This window comes from Hyaena hyaena, unplaced genomic scaffold (genome assembly GCF_003009895.1).
Source record: "Hyaena hyaena isolate Hyena2069 unplaced genomic scaffold, ASM300989v1 scaffold_211, whole genome shotgun sequence".
NCBI lineage: Eukaryota > Metazoa > Chordata > Mammalia > Carnivora > Hyaenidae > Hyaena > Hyaena hyaena.
Window position 1 is genome coordinate 772,012 of NW_024080847.1, and position 23,144 is coordinate 795,155.

At 48.9% G+C, this 23,144-nt stretch overlaps 1 protein-coding gene across 6 annotated transcripts; it reads right to left on the reverse strand.

Annotated features, from left to right (window-relative positions):
* Window positions 1–1,242: 1,242 nt before the first annotated feature.
* On the reverse strand, window positions 1,243–22,461 carry TAF8 (TATA-box binding protein associated factor 8). 6 transcript variants are annotated; one of them, XR_005530299.1, is made up of 10 exons: window positions 22,412–22,461; window positions 21,461–21,617; window positions 16,773–16,871; window positions 16,384–16,446; window positions 15,212–15,336; window positions 11,126–11,273; window positions 9,589–9,731; window positions 7,691–7,792; window positions 4,655–4,762; window positions 3,021–3,110 (listed from the first exon to the last, which is right to left on the reverse strand). XR_005530299.1 is itself a non-coding variant. In XM_039242664.1 (9 exons), the coding sequence occupies exons 1-9, from the start codon at window positions 22,454–22,456 to the stop codon at window positions 2,643–2,645; spliced, it is 933 nt and encodes a 310-aa protein (XP_039098595.1). In that variant the 5' UTR covers window positions 22,457–22,461; the 3' UTR covers window positions 1,243–2,642. The 6 variants fall into 6 exon arrangements, 4 of the variants coding, with proteins under 4 accessions (XP_039098595.1, XP_039098596.1, XP_039098598.1 ...); XM_039242664.1 differs by lacking the exons at window positions 4,655–4,762; window positions 7,691–7,792 and adding an exon at window positions 1,243–2,655 and having other exon boundaries at window positions 2,971–3,110; XR_005530300.1 differs by lacking the exon at window positions 7,691–7,792.
* Between the last annotated feature and the right edge of the window lie 683 nt (window positions 22,462–23,144).

The following is a 23,144-nucleotide window of genomic DNA, read 5'->3' on the forward strand; positions in this document are numbered from 1 at the left end:
CTTAACCCACTGAGCCACCCAGGCACCCCTGAACGATTTTGTTCTTGCAACACCCTGCAGATCTCTAATTTTAAAAGTAGAAAGAAAAAAAAGGTCCTTCAGAGTGAGACGCATGATGACCTAGATGACACAGGTCTTGGGTTCGCTTTAAAAAAAAAACTCCAGGAAGCAAAAATAAAGGAAAAACAAGTGGGAGAAATCAATGAAACAGAATTGAAAAGACGTCGGTAGGGGCGCCTGGGTGGCTCAGTCAGTTAAGCATCCGACTTCGGCTCAGGTCATGATCTCACAGTTTGTGAGTTCGAGCCCCGCATCGGGCTCTGTGCTGACAGCTAGCTCAGAGCCTGAAGCCTGTTTCAGATTCTGTGTCTCCCTCTCTCTGACCCTCCCCTGCTCATGCTGTCTCTCTCTCTCTGTCTCAAAAATAAATAAAACAAACAAAACAAACAAACAAAAAAAGACGTCGGTAAGTGTTGATGCTGGGTGAAGGATATTCAGGGAAAGCATGTATACTTTCCTCATTCTGTGTTTGAGAATTTCCCAAATAGAAAGTTTTATATGGTTCCCAGGGGTACTTGGTTCAACAGAAGGACTAAACCTTATCTGTCTACACAGTCTTACTCATGGCTAGAGCTTCTGAATACAAATTAAGTTCAAAGTATATCATTCTGTTTCATTTGCAAAGTTTTTATTAGGACCTTTTATGAAGAGCTCATAAATCATATTCTTCATCTGGCTCTGCTTACTGCTTTTTCCCTCTAACGAGTCTCCCAAAGTTATAAAAAATAGAAATTTATAAATACACATGGAGAGTTATGCACAGTTTGTACATGACAATGGTAGGGTCAATGTTTCCAGCTGTCTAATCATTCCCCAGGGCCTCTCATCCAGAACGGAACAGCGGACTCTGAAATCTTGACAGCGGAAATGGCAACTCTGGCCCAAAGCCACCGCCCCCCTCAGCATGATGGCACTGGGCAGGTGTTGGTTTTGGACAGCACTGGTGAAAGAGGAACTGCAGAAACGCCAACAGGGATGGCTGCTCTGTGAGTGGGGGACAGCAAGCCGGGAAGGTTTCGGCCCTGCATCTGCCATGGCTCCAACCTGGGTCTGTACTTAAGCTCCACGGGCCAAGAATCGCCAAGGGCCGAATCAGAGACTCGGCCCAGGCCCAACCTGCCTGCGGCCAACTGGAAGAGTTCCAGGCTGCTAGGGGCCTGAAAGACGCTTCCTCTGTCCCTAGTCTGCTGTCCTCAGTGACTCCCCAGCAGCTCTTTCCTTCCAGGCGATGGGATAGAACGCCTGGGGCAACAGTGAGGCCAGAGGCACATGGCTGCGGCCGCCACATTTTTTTGTTTTCAAATCCACCAAGAGCATGATGGAGAGAGGACTCTGGAAGCGGAGCACAAGGAACGTTCAATACGGACCTTAGGCCACGAACTCAGAGGACTCCTTGTCTATCCTGTGTTAACTTGCAGGTGTCCCTGGCACTGTTCTTCTTTGGACTTGGGTTTTTAAATCTCTTCCTTTGGAGACCAGCCAAAGGGTATCAGCTTACCTAGCGTCTTCCTTACCTTTGTGTGTTTTTGGTTTGGAGGGTACATCAAAGATGAAGCTTCGCTCCCCAGGAGGAAAAGAGGTTGGACAGATTCAGACCTGCTTCTGGAAGAACACCCTGGCCTGGCCTGCAGGCTCCTGCAGGCTCCTCTCAGCCCACTCAGAAGGTGGGGCCCCGGCCTTCTGTCCAAACCAGCCCTCCAGCAGACGGCGGCCCATCCTTCAAACTCTCACCCTGCCCCCACCCCCGCCATCAAATCCCTTTCCTATTGTTTATGATCAGTCATTCTTCTACAAGTCACGGTTTAATCTATCCACTGATTTAGGCTCTTGTCAGAGAAAACTTCTTTTCCTGGGATGGGGCAGGACTTGGAAGTTCCCATGCACACATCCCTCAGGGGAACGGTAAGTGACAAATCTCTCAGGGGAGAGTGCAGCCCGGCTTTATGGGTGCGTGAGAGAGTCAGGGCCGCCCTGCTCCGCCTCTGCACGTACCACGCCTGCGCACTCTGCCTGACGCTGCCAGCCCCAGGTCGACGCCGTGATGGGTGGGCCGCCTGTTTCCAAAAGGCTGAGGGAGGGCAAAGTCACCTTCCATCAGCTCGCAGGGCACGTGGAGCCCAGCTGAAGAGAGAAATGAGATTGAGGTTCTGGGGCAATAAATTGGCGCCACATGCTGTCAGTGAGTCAGTAAGAGGAGCCCAGGTAGCCTGAACTACAGACGAGTCAGGCAGTCTTTCCAGCAGGAGGCACGGCAGACAAAGAATCTTTTCTTTCCTGCCACCTTTCCTGGCCTTCCAGGTTTCAAAGGAGTCAAGTCCTATGATAATAACGGAAGTTACTGGCTGCTCCTGCCCCCTCCATGGGACGGCCAGCTTGTTTAAGAAAAGCTGATTGTCACTGTCGCGTCCGGCTCCACCCAAATATCCAGTGAAAATAGGTCATCTTAATATGGAGTTTGCTATGAAAATCATGCCCAGTCACATCCGGCTGCCTGGGCTTGACCTTGAGGAGGGCACAGTGGCTTTAACAGCCCCAAGAGAGTGGTATCCGCGTCTCTGTTTAAGGCAGGCTTCCTTCTCGGCTCACGAGAGGGACCTAGAAAGAAGAAGAATTCATGGAGCCTGCCCAGTGGGGGCCCCACCTGCTGTGCTTCTATGGGGACAGCGCCAGGGCTTGAGGGCTGGTCCCCGGGCTGCAGGACACTCAGCCTCTTTGCAAGAAGAGGTACGTACTGGGGAGTGGGGGGAGGGCAGATGAGTGAGGCAAGGAAAAAGGAAAAGCTTTCTTCTCACCGGAGGAGCTTTCCCCAGGTTTCAGACCCACTGGGGAGCCTCTCTTTCCTGCCAAGGAGCAGAGAGGGCCACCTTGGTTGGCCGGAGAAGCCTCTCTGCACCCCCGCCTCCAACTCACTTCTTCCTGCGAATCTTGGGTTTCTTCACGGGTCGCAGGTAGGGGTTATCGATGATGTTCTCCTCGCCATTCCGGCTTCCCGACAAGGAGGGGTTGTGCTGCAGGACAGAGGTGTTCTCCTTCTCGGCTCCAGAATCCTCCTTTGAGCAAAAGCCAAAACAAAGCAAAATACCAATGGCGTAAGGAAAGAGATCATTCATGCCCATCGTAAGCGTCGCTTGCGTCAAGAAATTAGAAGCCCCGGGAACACTTTCTGATATACCTATCTCTGCCCCAGATGAGATGAGGCCCAGGCAGGGGCTGGCTATCAGAGGAAGACGAGACCAATGGCCTAGGCACAGGGGGCCACCGAACACAAAACTTTGAGCCTCTTGAGAAGGCAGGGGCATGAGTTAGAAGACAGTCCTGGCAGGGAGTCAGGGGCTAACAGTTACATGTTCAAGGAGGAAACCTAGTCTGTGGGGAGATAAGGACAAAGAGAAGTGACCTTGATGCTTCGCAGGACACAGGGCCAGAACAAATCGTGTGCATAGGGAATCTCCCAGACCAAACGGAACGAAAACTGTAATCGGTTTCCTCCGAATATCTGGTACCTGCAACAGGTACCAACGATCACACTGCAGCAGAGGTCAGAAGCTTCTGAGCCCTGAGGGTTCCTGCCAAGGCCAAGCAGGGTATATGCAGGAACCGACGACACAGCAATGACAATCCCCATCGGTGACCTGGGGGTCAGGACTTTCGCTCTTTGCTTTTTGAGGAAAGCCATCTGGGAGAAAAGTTTATAGGTTTACACGTATCCAACATGATCCCAATTAAAACTTTTTATTTGTAATTCGTAACTGGTTCTAGGAATATGGATGATTGACTCTCCTTTTCCGCATTTATACTCTCTTCTATTTCCCACGTTTTTTAAAAAATGAGCACAAGCTGCAGGGGAAAGGGGAGAAAAAAGAAAATCACACAATCATACCAAGGACTTGACCTAGAAGGCAGGCCTGAGAGACTGTAAGTGACCAGAAGCTGGTGGGGCTGCGCCCCCTGGTGACAGACCAAGGGTTCTGCCACTGAGGTTCCCGTTAGGTAACTGTGGCAAAAGGGCCTGACCTCAACCAGGAAATTCTGTGGTCAAGACAGCAGTGTGGAGAACAGCAGGCTCTCCCACAAGGGGCAGCAGGCCTAGGCCAGGGACCTCTGTCAAGGCCAAGTGCGCCTGCAGAAACTGTCTCACTTCTAGGTTCGGCCGCTCGCCCCTCCCTGTCCCACCAATTCTGTTCTCCCCAAAGACCCAGTTCCCCCAGGGTCCCTGGGCTTGTCCTCTCCAACACCTGGTCCGGCAGGGACCACACAGCGACCTAGAGCTGTCGTGGACCTTCCGGAGGCTCTGATGAAAGCGGGTGCTCCACGGTCAACCTAGCTCATGGCGGACACGAGGTCTGACCGTGACCAGACCTGCCTGGGATGTTTGGCTCCCAATCTTTCTGAGGTTCTGAACGGCTTGATTTCCTTCCCTGCCGTCCTCTCTTTACTGCAACCACCCCCATCCTCAAAGTTGCTGACAGTTCACCTTAACCCTGCCTCGAGTGTTTCCTGAGATGGTAAGGATGGAAGGGGAGAGTCGGGGGTGGGGAGAAGCCAGCCCTGGGACCTCTGCCGGAGGCTCCGAGGCCCCCTCTGCTAGGCTCACATGTCTCACAGGGCCAGGATGGGGGTCCCGAGTCGTGGGGCAACAGCTGCTCTTCTCCCAAGCAGAGCTGCAAATGCCACTTTCTTGCCTCCTTCAGGGACAGGCAGCCTTGAGATAGGGAGGGACAGGAGTAGATAAAAGTCAAGTACCAAACTCACGGGGATTTGTTTAAAAACGGTAGGCGCGGAAGAGTCCTTTGGAGCCCGCGGAGGCCAGAGCGTGTGAGCCCCGGCGAGCCCCACATGCCCTGGGGGTGACCGAGGCCCCTCACAGCTTCCAACATGGTGTCCACGCCAGCGACTGCCATGTGGGCCTCGCTGCCCCGACTGCTCTCCTGACCCCCAGGCTCGCGTAGCCACCTGCGCCCTTGACATCTCCTGGTGTCAAGGACGCACCTCGAACTTCTGTGCCAGAACCTGAACTCCGGCCCTTCCCCTGTGCCCGGTCTTCCCACAGTCCTCCCGCGGCCACCCCATCCTTCTAGCTGTTCAAGCCCAAACTCCGCAGTCATCCTCGCTTTTCTCAGACCCCCCACGTCCAATGTGTTAGGGTAGCTTGTTGGCCTTAACCTTCTAAGTATGGGTGGAGGCTGAGGACTGCCACCCTCCTGACTGCAGTCGCCCTCTTGGACCCACACTGTCTCTCCCTCAGACTGCGGTGGCAGCGTCCTAACTGACATCCCCATAGTCAGTCCTCCCTGAGGAAGTTCCGACATGTCCCTCCTCTGTTCCACAACCCCCCCCAACACGCCCGTCTCACCCGATTAAAAGTCAGCTCTTAAAGCTGCCTGTGGGGTCCTACCCGATCTGACCTCTGCCTCTCTCCCCCTGCCTCCCTCAGCCACAGCCACACTCACCTCTGTGTTGTTCCTCAGGGCCTTTGCACTGGCTGCTCCCTTCCCAGAACACTCTTCCCCAGATAGCCACGTGGCTCACTTGCTTACTTCCTTCAAGTCTCCTGTCAGATGTCTCCTTCTCAGTGATGTCTACCTCGATCACCCGATGTAAAACTGAACCCCCCTCCTTTCACCCTGGGTCTTACCCTACTTGGTCCCCTTGCGCCGACAACAGCATCTTCACCTTTAATACACAGTAAGTCATTTATTTATATGTTAACATTTATTGTTGTTGTCCCAGTGCCGACACACGGGCTCCCAAAAGGCACGTGTTCTGTTTGCTCTATTTGCACCCACAACAGTATCTGACACACACCGCACCAAATAAATACTTGTTGAGTAAACGAGTGGCATGTTGTTCGTTAAGAGCACAAGTTTAGACCCCGGTATTGTTTGCGGAAGGCCGCTGGTTCAGACATACAGGAAGAGAAAAGTCTCTTACACACTAATGTCAAATGCACAGCCCCTTTAGGAAAAACCAGAACCAGGTGACGGGAAGTAACTCCTGGGCAATGGTCTTTGAAGGAGGTGCTGCCATGGACACACAAAAGAGTAAGTTAAAATACTAGTTATTTAATTCACCATAATGACATCCGTAAACGCTATGGATAGAAAACACAGACATCTACGGGGAGCTGGTTAAATTTGATGGTTACATCCAGACAATGGGCTACGTGAAGCCCGAAAGAGGGCGGAAGAGGCCGCGGTACGCATATGGGACGGCCACATCGATAAAGGGACACAGGAAGGGAGACCCGTTAGTGATCTGCTATTTGTGGGCATGACGACAAGGAGGCCATGTCTCCAGAGGGACACACGAGAGACCGGTGGCACCGGCTGCTTCCCAGGAGACAGCGTGGATGGACAGCAAACATGGGCAGCATAAGCACTTCTTTCCCAAACATTTTTTCTACGTTGTGGCTTTTCAAACGCAGGCTTATGTTCGCCAGTTCGACAAAATGCCATTAACAAGTCCATCTGACTGTATATAAATTGTTGCTAGAATCCTTTCCTTGGGGTCTTTTTATTTATGTACTTTTAATAGAAGAGCAAGTGGTCGTACAGCCCGAGACAGTGGGGGTGGGGGCGGGAGGGGGTGAGGGAAGCAACGGGTGCCGTGAGCTGAGCTGCTGGGCACCTGCAGTTCGCTGCTGAGTTAGCTGCTCCTCCTACTGCGTGTGCTTGGGAAGAACCGGACTCATAAGTTAGGTACGGCAACCAAATCACAGTCTCTGGAGGGCAGCGCAGTCTGGATCTGAAGCCGGCCCATCTGACTCTGAGGGTCACGGCTTCCTAGTCCTTGCTGTCTGACTTGGGCTCCAAGCAGCTGCCAGCCTTCAATTCAGCCCCGGCCTGCTCACTGCCATGACCTCACCTATGTCATTACCTGGGGCGTTGGAGGACACATCCGCGGGCCCTTTAACTACTTTGTACTTACAAAGGGAAGGTGATGTCTGCTTAGAAGATTCCTTCTCCTCCTAGGGTGGACCTCACTTTAGTCCACGACCCAATCACCATAGTCCACGACCCAAGACCAAATTAACTGAGTCCGAAACAGAAGCGCAGAATACCAAGTTCCTCTGCTTTATGTGAAGCCAAGGGCTTCCAGCCCTAATTCTGAAAGGAATAATCCAACATTAAAGCAACGTGTATTCAAGTAAGGAGGCCCTTCGGCACGTACCAGAGAGCAGGCACCCCGCCCCTGCACCTTGGGGCTGTCGGCGACCGCAGGCCTCACAGAACCTTAGAGAACACGGGAACTGCCTGGTCCAACGACAGCCACCAAGGCCTCCTGTGCTTTGAAACCAGGGCCAGGGCCAGTCTTAAAGGATGGATGACTATGGTCACCTGACCATAGGGTCCTGCAGGCCTTAGAGGCATTTGAGCTTTAGCCATTCTTTGGCTCTACTTGGCACTTTCTCGCAAAGACGCAGGAACAAGAGTGGGGTCTCGTCCTCTTACGTGCGGAGCACAGCACGCTGCTCACGGGACGAGAACCCCCACAAGTCCGAGGAGCGCATCTATCCCGCCTCAGTCTCTGCCCACGCACTCTTACCTCCTCCCCTGGGAATGGAATGCCCATGACCAGGCCAACCCCTCCACCTCGCTTCGTCCCCTAGATCCCTTACCCTCTCACCTACCAAAGGACATCATTCCAAAATGTTTCTTTCTCTCCTGCATCCACTTTTCCTCTCTATCAGATCATTCCCATCAGCATACTGACATCCTGTTATTTCTTTAATCTTAAAGAAACAAACAAAAGTAAATATACCTCTCTTAACTCCTTCACATTTCCCCTTTGGCCACCACCCCATCCTTTCCCTTCCCTTTACAACAAAATTCCTTGAAACGATTGTCTATATAAGCGCTGTCCAATGGAACTTGCTGCAATGACATAAACGTTCACATCTGCACTGTCCTGTGTGGTAGCCGTTAGCCATAGGTGGCTATTCGAAAAGTGGCCAACGTGACTAAAATTCAGAATTTTTAGTTGTATGTCATGTACATCGTTTATTTATTTATGAAGATATTATTTTTAAGTAATCTCTATACCCAACGTGGGGCTTGAACTCACAATGCTGAGATCAAGAGTCACACACTGCACAGAATGAGCGAGGTGGGAGCTCTGAATTTCAGTATAAATAGACACGTGGCTACCGTAATGGACCGCATAGCCTATACTTACGGAGTCCAATTTCTCTTGTCCTTTTTCACCTCACCCACGGCCAAGGTATGCTCATGGTTTTAAACACGATCTAGGCGCGCCTGGGTGGCTCAGTCGGTTAAGCGTCCGACTTCGGCTCAGGTCATGATCTCACGGTTTGTGGGTTTGAGCCCCGCGTCGGGCTCTGTGCTGACAACTAGCTCAGAGCCTGGAGCCTGTTTCAGATTCTGTATCTCCCTCTCTCTCTGACCCTCCCCTGCTCATGGTGCCTCTCTCTTTCTCCAGAAATAAATAAGACCTTAAAGAAAAAAATTAAACACGATCTACATGCTGATGAGCCCCAAGTTCCCATCTCTGGCCCTAACAGCTCCCCACACCGCAACCCGACATCCATCTTGCCACCCAACGTCACCACCTGGCTAACAAGCATCTCAAAGCCACCCTGCTTAACCAGAACCCGTGCCTTTCCACCATCTCCTGGACCTCCCTCCCCCCCAGGTCTTCCCTATCTTGGCTGAAGGCAACTCCATATTTCCCATTGTTCAAGCAAAACACCTTGCATTTCTCTTTGGCTAGCTTCCCCGCACATCTCACACCCATGCTGTCGCTTGGCTCTGCCCTGAACACAGTCTAGAATCTGACCAAATGGTCTATCTGACCATGTCTCATTATCTTCACTTGTACTGCCACCTGTCAGTTTACTGCGGAGACTCCTTACTGGAGTCTGAGAAGCAGAGAGCTGCTTCTGCCCTTACCTTCCACTGCCCACTCTCAGCATAGCAACCCGACTGACCCCGTTAGCAAACCTACATCAGACCCCGACTCTCCTCCGCTCAGCATTCCCGATGGCTCCCACCTTACTGAGCAAAAGCCCAGTGTTTAATACAGCCTTTAAGGCGTGACTCCCCAGGAACCCTGCCTTGTTCATGCCATCTTGATGGCACCGCTGTCCTTCAGCACAATGCCTCCCACCTCAGGGCCTTAGCATCTCCTGTGCCTTCTGCGAGGAGGACTCCATTCCCCAATATGTACAAGCCTTGTTCCCCTAAGGTCTTCACTCTGATGTCACCCTCCCAGGCACCCTATCCGGAACTACATTCCCTCATACCTTTCTACTTCCTGTCTCCTAATTTATAATTTTTTCTTAGCTACATGAGGGCAGGAAATGCTGTCGATTTTGTCTCCTGCTAATTCCCCAGCACCCGGAACCGTGCCTGGCTGGCAGACACTTGTTCAGTGTTTGGCGAATGAATAAATCCCCAGGACAGGGACTTGGGGACAGGGACATCTCTCAAGAGATGATCACGAGCCTGGTCTCAGGCTTCCGGAGCGACCAGGCTGAGGACCGTGCAGTAGGTAGAAGGCAGGACCCACCGTGCTGATATGAAGAGGGAGGTTCTCGGTGTCTGTCTGTTCATCTTGCTCCGAGGAATCTGTCTCTTCCATCTGTTGCATCTCCAGCTCCGATGGAAGGAGGGCCGTCAGGTAGGGGATGGTGAAGGGCCTGGCAGCGATCACTGGGAAATCGGAAGAGGGGAACAATTCCAGTCACGAGGCCCTTACAGTGGGCCGAGAGCCCCACAATTCCGCGAACCACAACAAGTAACAACAGTATGGCTAACCCACTCCAAACACTCACCCTGCGCCATGCCATGTCCTACATGGTATCTTTAATCCTCACCTCCACCCTGTTGCATACAATTGCCAGCTCCATTTCACAGGTGAGGAATGTGGGGCATGGAAAAGCGAGGTGACCCCCTCAAGCACATAGAAAGTGGCAGAGTGGAATCTCAACTTGGGCAATATGACCTTGGGGCCCACTTTTACCAAGTATAACCCAACTTGGACAGAGCTGGGGCTGCTTCCTAGCAAAGCATCAGCTTAGTGGCCTTATGCCCAAGCTCAGTTAACTCCTTAAGCTTCATATCTGAGCAAGGAGATTGATCTCTTCAGCCTAAGGGACTCAAGTCCAAATACTGGACTTGTCACCTCTCTGCATGTAAGTGTGTCCGCTGAGCTAAAGGGTACTTCAGGTAAGCAAGCATTCCAATTCTTCCAAAAAGCACTGATGAAAAGAAGAAATTATTAATTAAAAAAAAATTAAAAGAAATCATCTATGTGTATTTCTGCGGCAGAATGTGATTAGCAGGAGACATGCTAAGATTACCTTTGTTATGGCTCAGCCATGAGGTCCTGTGGTCAGAAAGAGCCGGGTTGAATTCTAACTACCAGCTGTGTGACTTGGGGCAAATGACCTCATTTCTTTTCTCTATAGGCCTTGGCTTCCTACAGTGGTGGGGATAACAGTTCCTAACTCATAAGCTGGTTTACGAGAGGATTTAATGAGATAATACAAGGGAGATGATGGGCGCAGCACCCGGCACTTATGAACTGTTAGCGGCTAGTATTTGAGGGCCAGGCAGGCAGCAAGCATTCGATGGGGCCCTGCTGACTGAATTGATCGCCCAAACCAACCTGTCTGTTCACCTCTGAGAAGACCGAAATCTGTGGAGGTGAAGGAACGTAGGTGCACGGTGACGTGACTGTGCAGAGATGGGAACTTCAGGGACGGGAAGGGCAAAGACTGGGGGATGTTCTGTAAGTGCCCTGCCCTCGATGACAATGTCACTTCCACTGTATGAGTCTGTCTGATGCCGAGGCCTCAGTCACCCTCGAGGCAGCTTAAACCCAACCTCAAGCAGCTGCTGCCAACTAAGGCCGTAACGTTTTGCACTTATCAGCTGGGGAAAGGCGCCGAAGATCTGGGAGGAGGACCCAGAAGTGCAAAGAACAAGGTGCCCCCAAGACCAAGACAGAGCCCTCATTTCTTCCTACCATGCCAAGAGAAAGGGAAGATGGCGGGATTATTTCAAGCGCCAAGACAGGGTCCACAGAGGGGAGAGACTCTCACATGGAAATGTGCTGACGTCGTCTTTGAAGAGACTCTGGGTCTCGCCCGTCTTTGCCATGAAGCGGGTGAGTGCTCGCTCCACGTCTCGTCTCTGGGACGCAGCCTTCTCCCGCAGGACCTGGTAGTCCGACACGGGCTCGCGGTACGTCTGCAAGGACAACAGCCAAGACGCTACAGTCGTGTCGATGGATCATCCTCGCTGTGGCCCCATCCTTCCGCCCTTTCAACGACCCAGTGACGTCAGGGAGAGCCAAGACCCCCAAGGGCATGGATGGGCAGAACGAAAATGATGAAACTATTGCTAATATTTGTTTTTAAGCTTAAAGATTAAGAAACACACATTTACGATACCAAGTGCCCCTGGGCCTCCATTTAGGGGCTGTCACGTAAGGCAGAGGAGATGCAATCCTGAAGGGAGAGGGGGAGTCATCCCCCCAGGGAAGCCCCGACAGGGCAACCCAGCCCCAGCGGGGGAGTGTGACATCCTGCAGCACGCGAGTGGCTGCCTCGGTGTCCCCTTGTTTTCCTACAGCAACCTTTACATAGTGGAGATGTTGTCCCGAGAGGGCCCCTCCAAGACCCACAGACTGAGGATATTAACACGTAAGTGTAAATGAACAAGAAAATGGTGCACTGACACTCCCCCGGCTCCTAATGATGAGCTTTTTGGCAATCACGTTACACAGTGAAAAATGACCGAGATCTCAGCAGAATGAGAAGTTAGCCAAAACATTTTAAATTGTAACGGTAAAGCTGACATTTTAATAATGACCAAAAAAGCAACTGCTCTTCATGCCATGGAGATGGGCTTTTTAAAAGAGGTGTCAGAACCATCCGGCAGTGTCGTCTAAAGCTGAACACGTGCGTCCCCAGTGACCCAGCCCTGAGACCCCTGGGTACATGTTCAGTTGAATGCAAATATATGTGCCCTAAAAGACATGCAACAGGTTGAACCTTATGTATAAAATTGCAAATATCTAACTGATTTACAAAAACTGCAGTTTCCCATGGTTTAACCGAATGCTAGAATGTTCACAGCAGCGCCATTTGTATAAGCTACGACCTGGATTACCTCAAGTACCAAAAGATTATGTGTACGTTGAATAAATTTAAGCTATACTCAGCAACGTGGAGGAGAATCTCACAAACATAATGTTGAGTGAAAGCAGCCACATAATTAATATAAAGCACAAACATAGACAAAAGAACTTACGGTGATAAAAATCAGATTACCTTTGAGGGCTGATCACTGAAGGGGAATGGGAGCCTTTTGGAATGCTGATTTATGGGTTTTTTTGTTTGTTTTGCTTTTAAGATTTTACTTTTAAGCAATCTCTGCACCTAATGTGGGGCTTAAATTTATAGTCCTAAGATCAAAAGTCACCCGCTCCAGGGGCGCCTGGGTGGTTCAGTTGGTTATGTGTCCAACTTCAGCTCAGGTCATGATCTCACAGTCTGTGGGTTCGAGCCCCGCGTCGGGCTCTGTGCTGACAGCTCAGAGCCTGGAATCTGCTTTGGATTCTGTGTCTCCTTCTTTCTCCTCCTCCCCGGTCATGCTCTGCCTGTCTCTCAGAAATGAATAAACATTAAAAAACAAACAAAAAAAAGTCACTCACTCCACCTACTAAGCCAGTGAGGTGGCCCCTATGGTGTTTTGGGGTTGTTTTTTTTTTTTTTTTTTTTTTTTGAGCTCTGGGTACAACTTCAACATGTACATGCACTTTGTAAAACTTCACCAAATTGTACATTTATCATTTGTACTTTTCTGTATGTTTGTGATACTTCAGTAAAAGTTTACTTAAAAAGAAGTATTGGAATCATTCCCACTGTTGTCAATGTTAACTCAAGTGTGTCACCTATACAAGCAGTTCCTCTGTCTATACTTAAACACAGAAACAAGTACAATTTGAGTGGACTGTGAACACACTTGTTATATACTTTAAAGTGCACAATCTGACAATTATCTTTTTAAATGTTATTTTGAGAGAGAGCGAGAATGAGCATGAGAGGGACAGAGAGAGAGAAAAAGAGAGAGAGAATTCCAAACAGACTCCATGCTGTCAGCATGGAGCTCAATGTGGGGCTCAAGCCCATAAGCTGTGAGATCATGACGTGAGCCCAAATCAAGAAGGCGACGCTTAACTGACTGAGCCCCCCAGGAGCCTCAAGATCTTACAATTATTTTTAAGATGACTGACATTCAAGAAGGTGGACATTTAACAGAAAATTTTAAAAAAGATTCTTTAAAAAAAATTTTTTTTTAACATTTATTCATTTCTGAGAGACAGGGCATGAATGGAGGCGGGGCAGAGAGAGAGGGAGACACAGAAGCCAAAGTAGGCTCCAGGCTCCGAGCTGTCAGTACAGAGTGCAACATGGGGCTCAAACTCACAAACCATGAGATCATGACTTGAGCCGAAGTCGGACGCTTAACCGACTGAGCCACCCAGGCGCCCCTAAAAAAGATTCTTGAAATAATTTGTACATGAGAATGAAAAAAATGAGTTTCATGATTTTTTTTTCCAAATGACTTAGATTTAATCATTGGAAGCAAACTAAGTGGAAAGCTTACAACAGAGAAGAATTTTGCAAATTGAGCTGGGTCAGAAAGGGGCTGGGCCGCCCCTCAACTTGATCCCTTCCAAACCAAGACATCTACAGTGTCCCTGGCGGTCTGGCTCAGGGAAGAAGGAGACTCTGCTGGCTCTGTGCCTTGAGGAGTGTTAAGGGCAATCGACAATGCTACCTATCATTGTAATGTACCCTTTTCAATTATGAGAGCTGTAAAAGTTCCAGAACAAACTAATTTTAGAATCAGACCTCCAAGGGCGCCTGGGTGGCTCAGTTGGTTGAGTGTCCGACTTCAGGTCAGGTCGTGATTTCATGGTTCATGAGTTCGAGCCCTGCATCAGGCTCGCTGCTGTCAGCGTAGAGCCTGCTTAAGATCCTCAGTCATCACCCTGCAACCCCTCTCAAAAATAAATAAACATTAAAAAAAGAAAAAGAATCAGACCTCCAACTTACTAGTCCACCAAGTATTAAACAAAGATTTCAAAAAAATAAGAAGCAGAGGCAATCGCACAGTTGTCATTATAAAGGAGGGGACAAGTTTCCTGAACCTTTCATACGGGTGAGATGATCTTTAAATGCATATTATTTTGGTATAGTGTTACACTATAATATTAGTGTAGTAAGTGAATACTGGAATGTGTACTTAATATTTTTACTGAGAGAGATACACTATAAAAGACTGGGGGACTGTGGTAGGTTGAACTGTGTTCTTCCCTAAAAAGAGATTTGTTGAAGTTCTAATCCCAGTACCTCAGAATATGACCTTATTTGGAAGTCGGGTCATCGTGAGATGTGATCAGTGAAGGTGAGGTCACACCGGAGTACGGCGGTACTGATCCAAGGTGACTGGTGCCCTTACAGGAGGATGGCCACGTGAGGAGTGATCCGGAGGGACTGCCACGTGAAGGCAGCTGGGATGCTGCATCTACAAGCCGAGGAACGCCAAAGACTGCCCGCAAACCACCCAAAGGTAGGCAGAGGCAAGGAAGGATCCTCCTACAAGGTGAGCCTGCCGACACCTTGATTTTGAACTCTTAGCCTCTTGAACCGCGTGTCAGACAATGTAGTTCTGTTGTCGGGGGCCACCCAGCTTGTGGTACATCGTTGCCACAGGCAGCCCTGGGACACTAATACAGGGACGACTGGTCAAGGGCAATGGCTGTGTTGTGATGGGGGCTGCCCGGCTCTTCCTGAGGTGTGGAGAAGCGTCCTGAGGACCTGCCCTGACAGCCTGCATGGTGCCACATTTGCACCAGCACAAGGTAGTGTGTGGAAGACCCCTGGGCACAGCGCACCTTCCCAAGGCAACATGAAACTGCCCGCTTGGCAAATGAAAACACATTCGAACCATGCAGATCATCATTCTCCTTTGCCAACTGGTCTGTCAACGAGGAAAGACATTGTGAGTTCTGAACTACCCTTCTGCCGGTAAACCTTTGGACTCCAGTCTGATAGTCAGCAAGAACCGACTACTTCTGTATGTGCCATAGCTCCCCTTGTGGCCAAATCACTCACCGGAGTTTTGATGTAGGTGTGGGGGTCCGGGAACTCGGGAAAATGGCTGGGGATGTGCGGTGGGTGGGGTCGGTTCTGCCCTGCGGTGAGGGCCTTGGGGGTCACTGGTTGATTGGTCACTGGAGCTGTAACAGAGAGTCACAAGCGGTTACTCCTGCGCCCAAGGACCTGGGTCTCTACCCCATCCCTCCTTTGCTCAAAGTAAATGCTGGACCTCAACGTTCTCATTGCAGAGCAGACACCTTGTATTTCTATCAATCAAAGGTCTCTAATGACTTGAAGACCCGAGAAGGTCCCCCCAACAATGCGCGGCCCTGCTGGATGACCTGGATGGGGGCGGCCCCACACACAGCAATCTGCCGGCGTGCCTCACAGGTACGTGGGTGGGCAGCTGTGACAAGGACTATATAAGGGAGCATGCTGAGGAACTAAGGAAGTTGGGTGGGCTAAGGAATGGTCTTTTCACAGAACCCAGATAACAAGGACAGACACAGAGCCAGGGTGTTGTCAGTGTGGGCTAATGAAAGCAAGAGGGGACTGAAAACAGCCCTTTCTGCTGTGACTCTGAGTGAATTTCTGAAAAGGGTGCCAGCATGAACAGAATGCTGACAAAAAAATCCAGTATATTCTCCCTAATGTCCTACAAGCCCAAACTAGTTACTCCCAAGCCCGTTTAGCGAAGACAGAGGTCATCAAACTTTTTGCATAAGGAACAGAGTAAATATTTTAGGTTTTGCAAGCCATCTAGTCTGTGACAACTACTTAACACTGCTGTTACAGCATGAAAGCCATCACGGGTAATAAGTAAACACGGCTGTGTTCCAATAAAACTTTATTTACATAAACAGGTCGTAGGCCACATTAGCCTGTAGGCCATTGTTCACATGATTTAGGGGAAGAATGAGAATTTTCGCATTTTTCAAAGAGCCTTTTCTGGAGCTGAAGCACAAGAGCCACAGCAACGCCTCTGAGATGGTGTGCCTTTCTGGTGACTAAATTTGTACTCCAATCCTGTTCATCTCAATAGAGATCATATTACATGTAGCCCCAGACAATGGAAGGGAGCCTGTAGCAAGCAAGTAGCTACAAACCGATCCCCACCGTGTTCAATGAATTCATCCCACAGCTATTTATTGAGCACTCGCTGAGTACCTCAGTTTGAAGTCACTTACGGGCAGTGATGACCATCCTCTGAGACCGTTTTGCATAAGCAGGGAGAGTGTCCACATTGAAACCTAAGAGACAGGAAAGCTGAAATCACTGTCCAGGCCCCTGGCTAATGACCATGGAAGGGAAGTCATGCTGTGGTGGGAAAGTTTCAACTCGCAGCTCGAGGGCTCTGCTGCCACTGGGAAGCAGCTCTAGCACAAGCCCCCAACAGGAAAGGAGGGGGTCAGTGACGGGGTTCAGAGGAACCCTCTCTCAAGCTAAGAGCAAACCAGGAGACACACGAGGGAACTCAAGAACACTCGGCAGATGTGGCTCATGCCTGGTGACCCTTCTTTCTCTCCTGACTCCAACTCGGTTGCACAGAAGAAGGGGAAAGTGGAGATGTACTCACCCATCTCGACCAGCGTGACCACGATATCTGACAGCGTGGGCTGGGTCCTGGCTGTGTGCTCACAGTAGGACTTGGCACTTCTCCCGATTTCTGAAATGTCTAGGAAAGGACCAAAGACATAAGGTCTTACTCTCGGTTCCTGAGAAGTACAGTACAGAATTATCCTAAGGGGCCAGCAAGTCCACTCCTGGGCATACACCCAAGCAAAGAGAAAGCAGATACTTGTGCACCAGTGTTCGCTGCAGTATTTGCAATAGCCTGAAGGTGGAAACAGCTCAGTGCTCATCAGCAGATGAACGGATAAGCAAAATGTGACCCACGCATACAACGGAATTATTATTCAGCCTTCAAAAGGAGTGTAATTCTGATATGTGCTACATGGCCAAACCTTGAAAATCTTATGCAAAGTGAAGTAAGTCAGACACAGGAAGCCAAATATTTAAAGACTCCAGTCATATGAGGTACCTGGAAAAAAGAAAATCCACAGAGACGAAAAGTGGATTCAAGGTTACCAGGAGCTTGAGGAAGGGAGGAATGGGGAGTTAAAGCTATGGATACAGTGTTTCTGTGTAGATGACGAAAAAGTTCTGGAAATGGATAGTGTTGACAGCTGTATATATATTTACAGTTGTGAATGTATTTAACACTACTGAACTGTTCATTTAAAAATGGTTATGGGGGCACCTGGGTGGCTCAGTCGGCTAAGCGTTTGACTTCGGCTCAGCTCATGATCTCGCAGTTTGTGAGCTCAAGCCTCATGTCCGTGTGCTGACAGCTTGGAGTCTTGAGCCAGTTTCAGATTCTGTGTCTCCCTCTCTCTCTGTCCCTCCTCCATTCATGCTCTGTCTCTCTCTCTCAGTCTCTCTCTCTCTCAAATATAAACTTAAAAAAAAAGTTATTGGGGCATTTGGCTGGCTCAGTTGGTAGACAATGCGTCTCTTGATCTCAGCCTCACGTTGGGATTAGAGATTACTTAAGATATAAAATCTTAATGGGTGCCTAGGTCCTAGGTGGCTCAGTCTGCTAAGTGTCTGACTTCAGCTCAGGTCACGATCTCGCAGTTCGAGCCCCATGTCGGGCTCTTTGCTGACAGCTCAGAGTCTGGAGCCTGCTTCAGATTCTGTGTCTTCCTCTCTGCCCCTGCCCTGCTTGCGCTGTCTCCCTCCCTCTCTCTCTCTTAAAAATAAATATTTAAAAAAAAAAAATTAAAAAATAAATAAAATAAAATCTTAAAAAAAAAAAGAGTTATACCAAAGTCCTTCAGGGAAAAGAGGAGGTATGAAGCTGGGCTCCATAAATGGGCTTCAGAGGTAGATGGGTAAAACACTGAAAACTCTTGAAACTGTGCTGAATTTTACCTACAGAAAAGCTTTTTTCCAGGGATGGGTCCACAGATCTCATCAGAGGCAAAAGGAGCCCCTAAAGGTAAGGAGCCCCTGCTCCTTTTAGAGGCCCTAATGGTTCAGGATATAAAAGCAAGTGGTGCTTGAGAGGGATGGGTGTCAAAATGAAGACTCACCACCCAACTTGCCATGTTATCCTGGACAAGTCACTATTACTAGCTTCCATACGTGAAAACAGTGGGTAGCATCTGTTTACTATGGGGGAAAATCTAATTAGAATCCCGGTGGAACATCTTAGAAGGAAGCCAGGTGACAGTTAAAATATCTTAACCCATTTGGCTATTCTTCTTACATGCCAGCAGCTCTTAGGATCTCAAAGGTATGTACGAGAAATGTCGAAAAAATATTCAGAGACTTTGTTCTGAACCCAGACTAACTGGGTTTCAGTTAGAAACTGACCAACTATAGGCAACAAACACAGAAACTCTGCCTGATGCTTATAACTAACACAGATCCTAAAACTTTGTATCCAGAGCTCTTTTATTTATTTATTTTTAAATTTAAACTCAAGTTAGTTAACTTACTGTTAGTTAACTACAGTGTAGTCTTGGCTTCAGGACTAGAACCCAGTGATTCATCTCTTACATCTGCCACCCAGTGCTCATCCTGAGTGTCCTCCTTATTGCCCATCCCCCATTTGTTTTTTATTTATTTATTTATTTTTACCAGTTTTTATTTTTGAGAGACAGAGCATGAATGGGGGAGGGGCGGAGAGAGATGGAGATCTCTCCAGGCTGTCTTTGTGGAGCCTGATGCGGGGCTCAAACTCATGAACCGTGACATGACCTGAGCTGACGTCAGATTAACTGACTGAGCCACTCAGGCGCTCCCGCCCATCCCCCATTTAGCCCATACCCCCCTTAACTCCCCTCCGGCAACCCTCATTTGCTCTCTGTATTTAGGAGTCTCTTATGGTTTCCCTCCCTGTTTTTATCTTATTTTTCCTTCCCTTCCCCTATCTTCATTTGTTTTGTTTCTTAAATTCCACATATAAGTGAAATCATAGGATATTTGTCCTTCTGTGACTGACTTACTTCACTTAGCATTACACACTCTAGTTTCATCCATCTCCAGAGCTCTTGACCACATGGAAGTGCCCAAGTCTTAGCAAGACCCCGGTTTAAGCCATCCTTGGTATTCCAAGCTATCCTTGGTATTCCTTGGAATGAAGTGGCAGACTTTTATGCTATTTTCAAACCTTATAGTTTCAATATTCACAGCTTTCCAACACAACTACTTCAGCGCCATCCCTCTCAGTGGCAACCATTTCTTCTGAGAGGAAAAAGGGCTCCTGCCCAGTGGTATCAGAAAGAACTGCCTCAATCACGAGGACCGTTAAACTCTGAATTCCAAGAGCTTTTCAAGAACTGAATTGTCAGGGCACTTGGGTGGCTCAGTCCGTTAAGCACCCAAATTTGGCTCAGGTCAAGATCTCACGGTTCATGAGCTCGAGCCCCTTGTCAGGCTCTGTGCTGATGGCTCGGAGCCTGGAGCCTGCTTTGGATTCTGTGCCTCCCTCTCTCTTTTTGCCCCTCCCCTGCTCGCACTGTCTCTCTCGCTCTCAAAATTAAATACATGTTAAAAAAAAATAATAAAAAGAAGAATTGAATTCTTCTCTGTTGGGAACTATTAGTCCATTCCTTTAGGACAAAAGTTCTCAAAGTGTGGTCTGGGAATCCCCAGGCAGCCCTGAAATCCTTTCCAGAGTCCACTGGCCAAAGCTATGTTTATAATAAAGTGAAGACATTCTTTGACTTTTGTTCTCTCCTTTCTCATGTAGTTTTCCAGAGGCTATATGCCCTATGATGATATCATGGGTCTGAGGGCTAACGGAATGTGGGCTTGCATATGTATACGTCTGAGATTTTCTCAAATTTATTTTCTAATGTGGCAAAAATCTCTCGCTATAAAGCCCCTGTAGACAAAACTCCTGAGGTCCTCAATATTTAAGAGTCTAATGAGCTTCTAAGACCATAACATGTGGTATTTGAAAGTTCCAAACATCAGCTGCAGAGAGCCACCTCACCTCAGACCACGTCCTTCCTGGGGCAGCCCACACGGAGTGCCTGATCAAGACCTAAGTACACAGCAGCGCCTTTTCAACCTGATGTGGTGTCTTCTGATAGCGAACAATTGCTCCAGAGCTCCCCCAGTTGGCCAATCCTTTACTTGGCCTGCATCGCAGTTAACTTCTCCCCCTGCCTAAATTTCTTTTTCACATTCATAAGTGTTGATCTCTCAAAAGAGACCTTAAATAATCTCATCTCTCATTCCATCCTACTTCACCTCTCCACCCCAACTAAGACCCAAGCAGGGTAATACATTGCAGAAGCAGAAAAGGCTATATGAGACCATTCCACGCTCCTAAACCTCAGTGTGTTTCCTTTATTTATTTATTTTCATGTTTTTATTTATTTTTGAGAGAGAAAGAGAGACAGAGTGTGAGCAGGGGAGGGGCAGAGAGAGGGAGACACAGAATCTGAAGCAGGCTCCAGGCTCTGAGCTGTCAGCAGAGCCCAACTTTGGGCTCAAACCCACAAACTGTGAGATCGTGACCTGAACTGAAGTCGGACACTTAACTGACTGAGCCAACCAGGCACCCCAACATGTTTCCTTTTAAAAACGTTTTTACCCAATGATGCCTGGGTGGCTCAGCTGGCTAATCACCTGGCTCTTGATGTCACCTTATGTCATCATCCCACGTGTGTGGGATTGAGCCCTGGATGTGGCTCTGCACTGAAAACATGAAGCTGGCTTGGGAGTCTCTTTCTCTCTCCCCTTTCCCACCTCAAAAATAAATAAAAAAGTGTTTTCCCATTCTATAAAACTTCTTTACCCTCCCTCTTTGAATCACATACTATAGCATTTGATTATGCAATGTGTAGCATCTACTTCATGGAAATTAATCATAACTCTGCAACAAAACTATGACGTTTTTGAGCACAGACAAGAGACAGCAATAACAGCACCTACAAGTCACCAAGAGCTTACAATGTCCCAAACATCATATGTTTTACATCTGCAGCTCACTTATACTCACAACTCCATGAGATACAAATTATTATCCTATTTCACAAATAAGGAAATTTAAGTTCAGGTTTAGTGATTTGCTCAGCCTATGAAGGGGCAGAGCAATGACTTACACCCATGTCCATCTGATTCTAAAGCCTGTAAGTCACTTTACTATGTTCTTTTTGCTAAACCTTCTCTTACACGATCACACTGCAGGACACAGAACAGACATCTGGTTGACTGGACGATGGCCTATCGTTTCTTGGTACTTACAGCTCTGCAGCATCTCTGTCAATGTTTCCACAGACGCTTTCTCGGCACTCTCAAACCCTGCCTCTGTCAACAAGGAGCTCACAACCACTTGAAGGGTTCGCCTCCGGGCCAGATGGTAGTTATCAGCAGGATTAGTGGACTGTTTACTTCCTGATCTCTGCAAATCAGTAACCCATTAAAAAAAAAAAAAAAAAAAAAAAGATTTTCACCTACACAGCAAGGATGCAATGAAATAGTTCACATATCATCAATGCCAAGCAAAAGTTCTTTTGCTAAATATTTATCAGTGCTTAATAAAAGGTGGTAACCCCTGGTGCTTAGACTTGTAAATCTTGGCTAGCTGAATAATAAGTACCAAGGGGCTCTAAATACCAAAAGGCTACCTAAAACTGAAAATTCCAATATCACAAAATACCCATTTTTTTACTTTCTATTTTAGCAGATTATCAGAATATGTAGCTGAAAAAACATGCATGATGGGATTGAATTCAAGCCTATCTTTTAAGAAAAAAATGATTACTCTCTTGTTCCTCCCATCACCACACCATTTCATTAACAAGAAAAATTAAAACAGCACCAGAGGACGCTGAGGAGTGTTAGGAAAACGACAACAGCACAGAAAAGTAGAAAAGCTAAATATTTTGAAACGGGAATCCCTCCCAACTTTGGCTGGCCAATAAAGAAGCGAAACTGGCGTCTTCGAACCAATCAGGAGGTGTTCCGGGTTCCCAACCCCCAACAGGAAAGGAGCCAATCAGTACACGGGTCCACCAACTCAGGAGGCCGCCGCCAAGTCCCAAGGAGGGGAGCATGTACGGCCTGATAGACCCTCCTCCACTCGGAGCTCATAGTGGGGCTGGATTTCTGGCTATGAGATTGTTGCCCACACTAGCGGGAAATTACAGAATGCCCAGACTCTCTCGGCCTCGGCCCCACGCCTCCCGCCCTTACCGTTCCGGAGCCACCGGCCCCGGCAGTGGCCGCGGTGTCGGCCATCTTGCTCTGGCGTAATGTGCGCGAGCGCAGGGCAGGATGGGACTTGTAGTCGCCGAGCGGGGTGGGCGGGGAGAGCGGGGTGGGCGGGGAGAGCGGGGTGGGCGGGGAGAGCGAGGAGGGGGCGGGGCGGCGTGCACCACTCTGGGCTTTCCTAAGTCTGGGCGGATGGGGTGTTTGTGTCTGTCGCCCCCAGCTCACGTAGCCTTCTGTGAGTGGCGGGTTCTTGCGGCCCCAGTGAGCCTCGGATTTGGGCAGGAAGATGCGTCCTCGGTCTCATACCTGTTGCTAGGTGAAATCATTTTTCATAAAGAGCACATCCCTGGAATGCTCCAAACTTGACTGATTGTTAGCAACACCTGGCTGGGTGCCGCTCGGTCCCACTGACTCAGTCCTTGGGGAAGGGGCCTAGAACTCTGTATTGTGAAGCTCTCCAGGTGATTCTCCTGAGGGGGGAATTTGGGGCCCTTAGGCCCAACAACGGCTCACTTGGAACTAGAGCCTTCAGACCAGATAGCCCAGATCTTCCGCTGCGTCCGCTGTCTTCTCGCCTTCAATCCGCAGGTATTTGCGGGGCAAGCCGGGAAGCGCAGGCGGCGGGAGGCTGTCCGGTGCCTGCCTCCTTCCCAGAGCGGTACGTCCACGCGGTGCTTGTGATTTTCTGTGTCTGTACTCCCTCATCAGCCGTTCT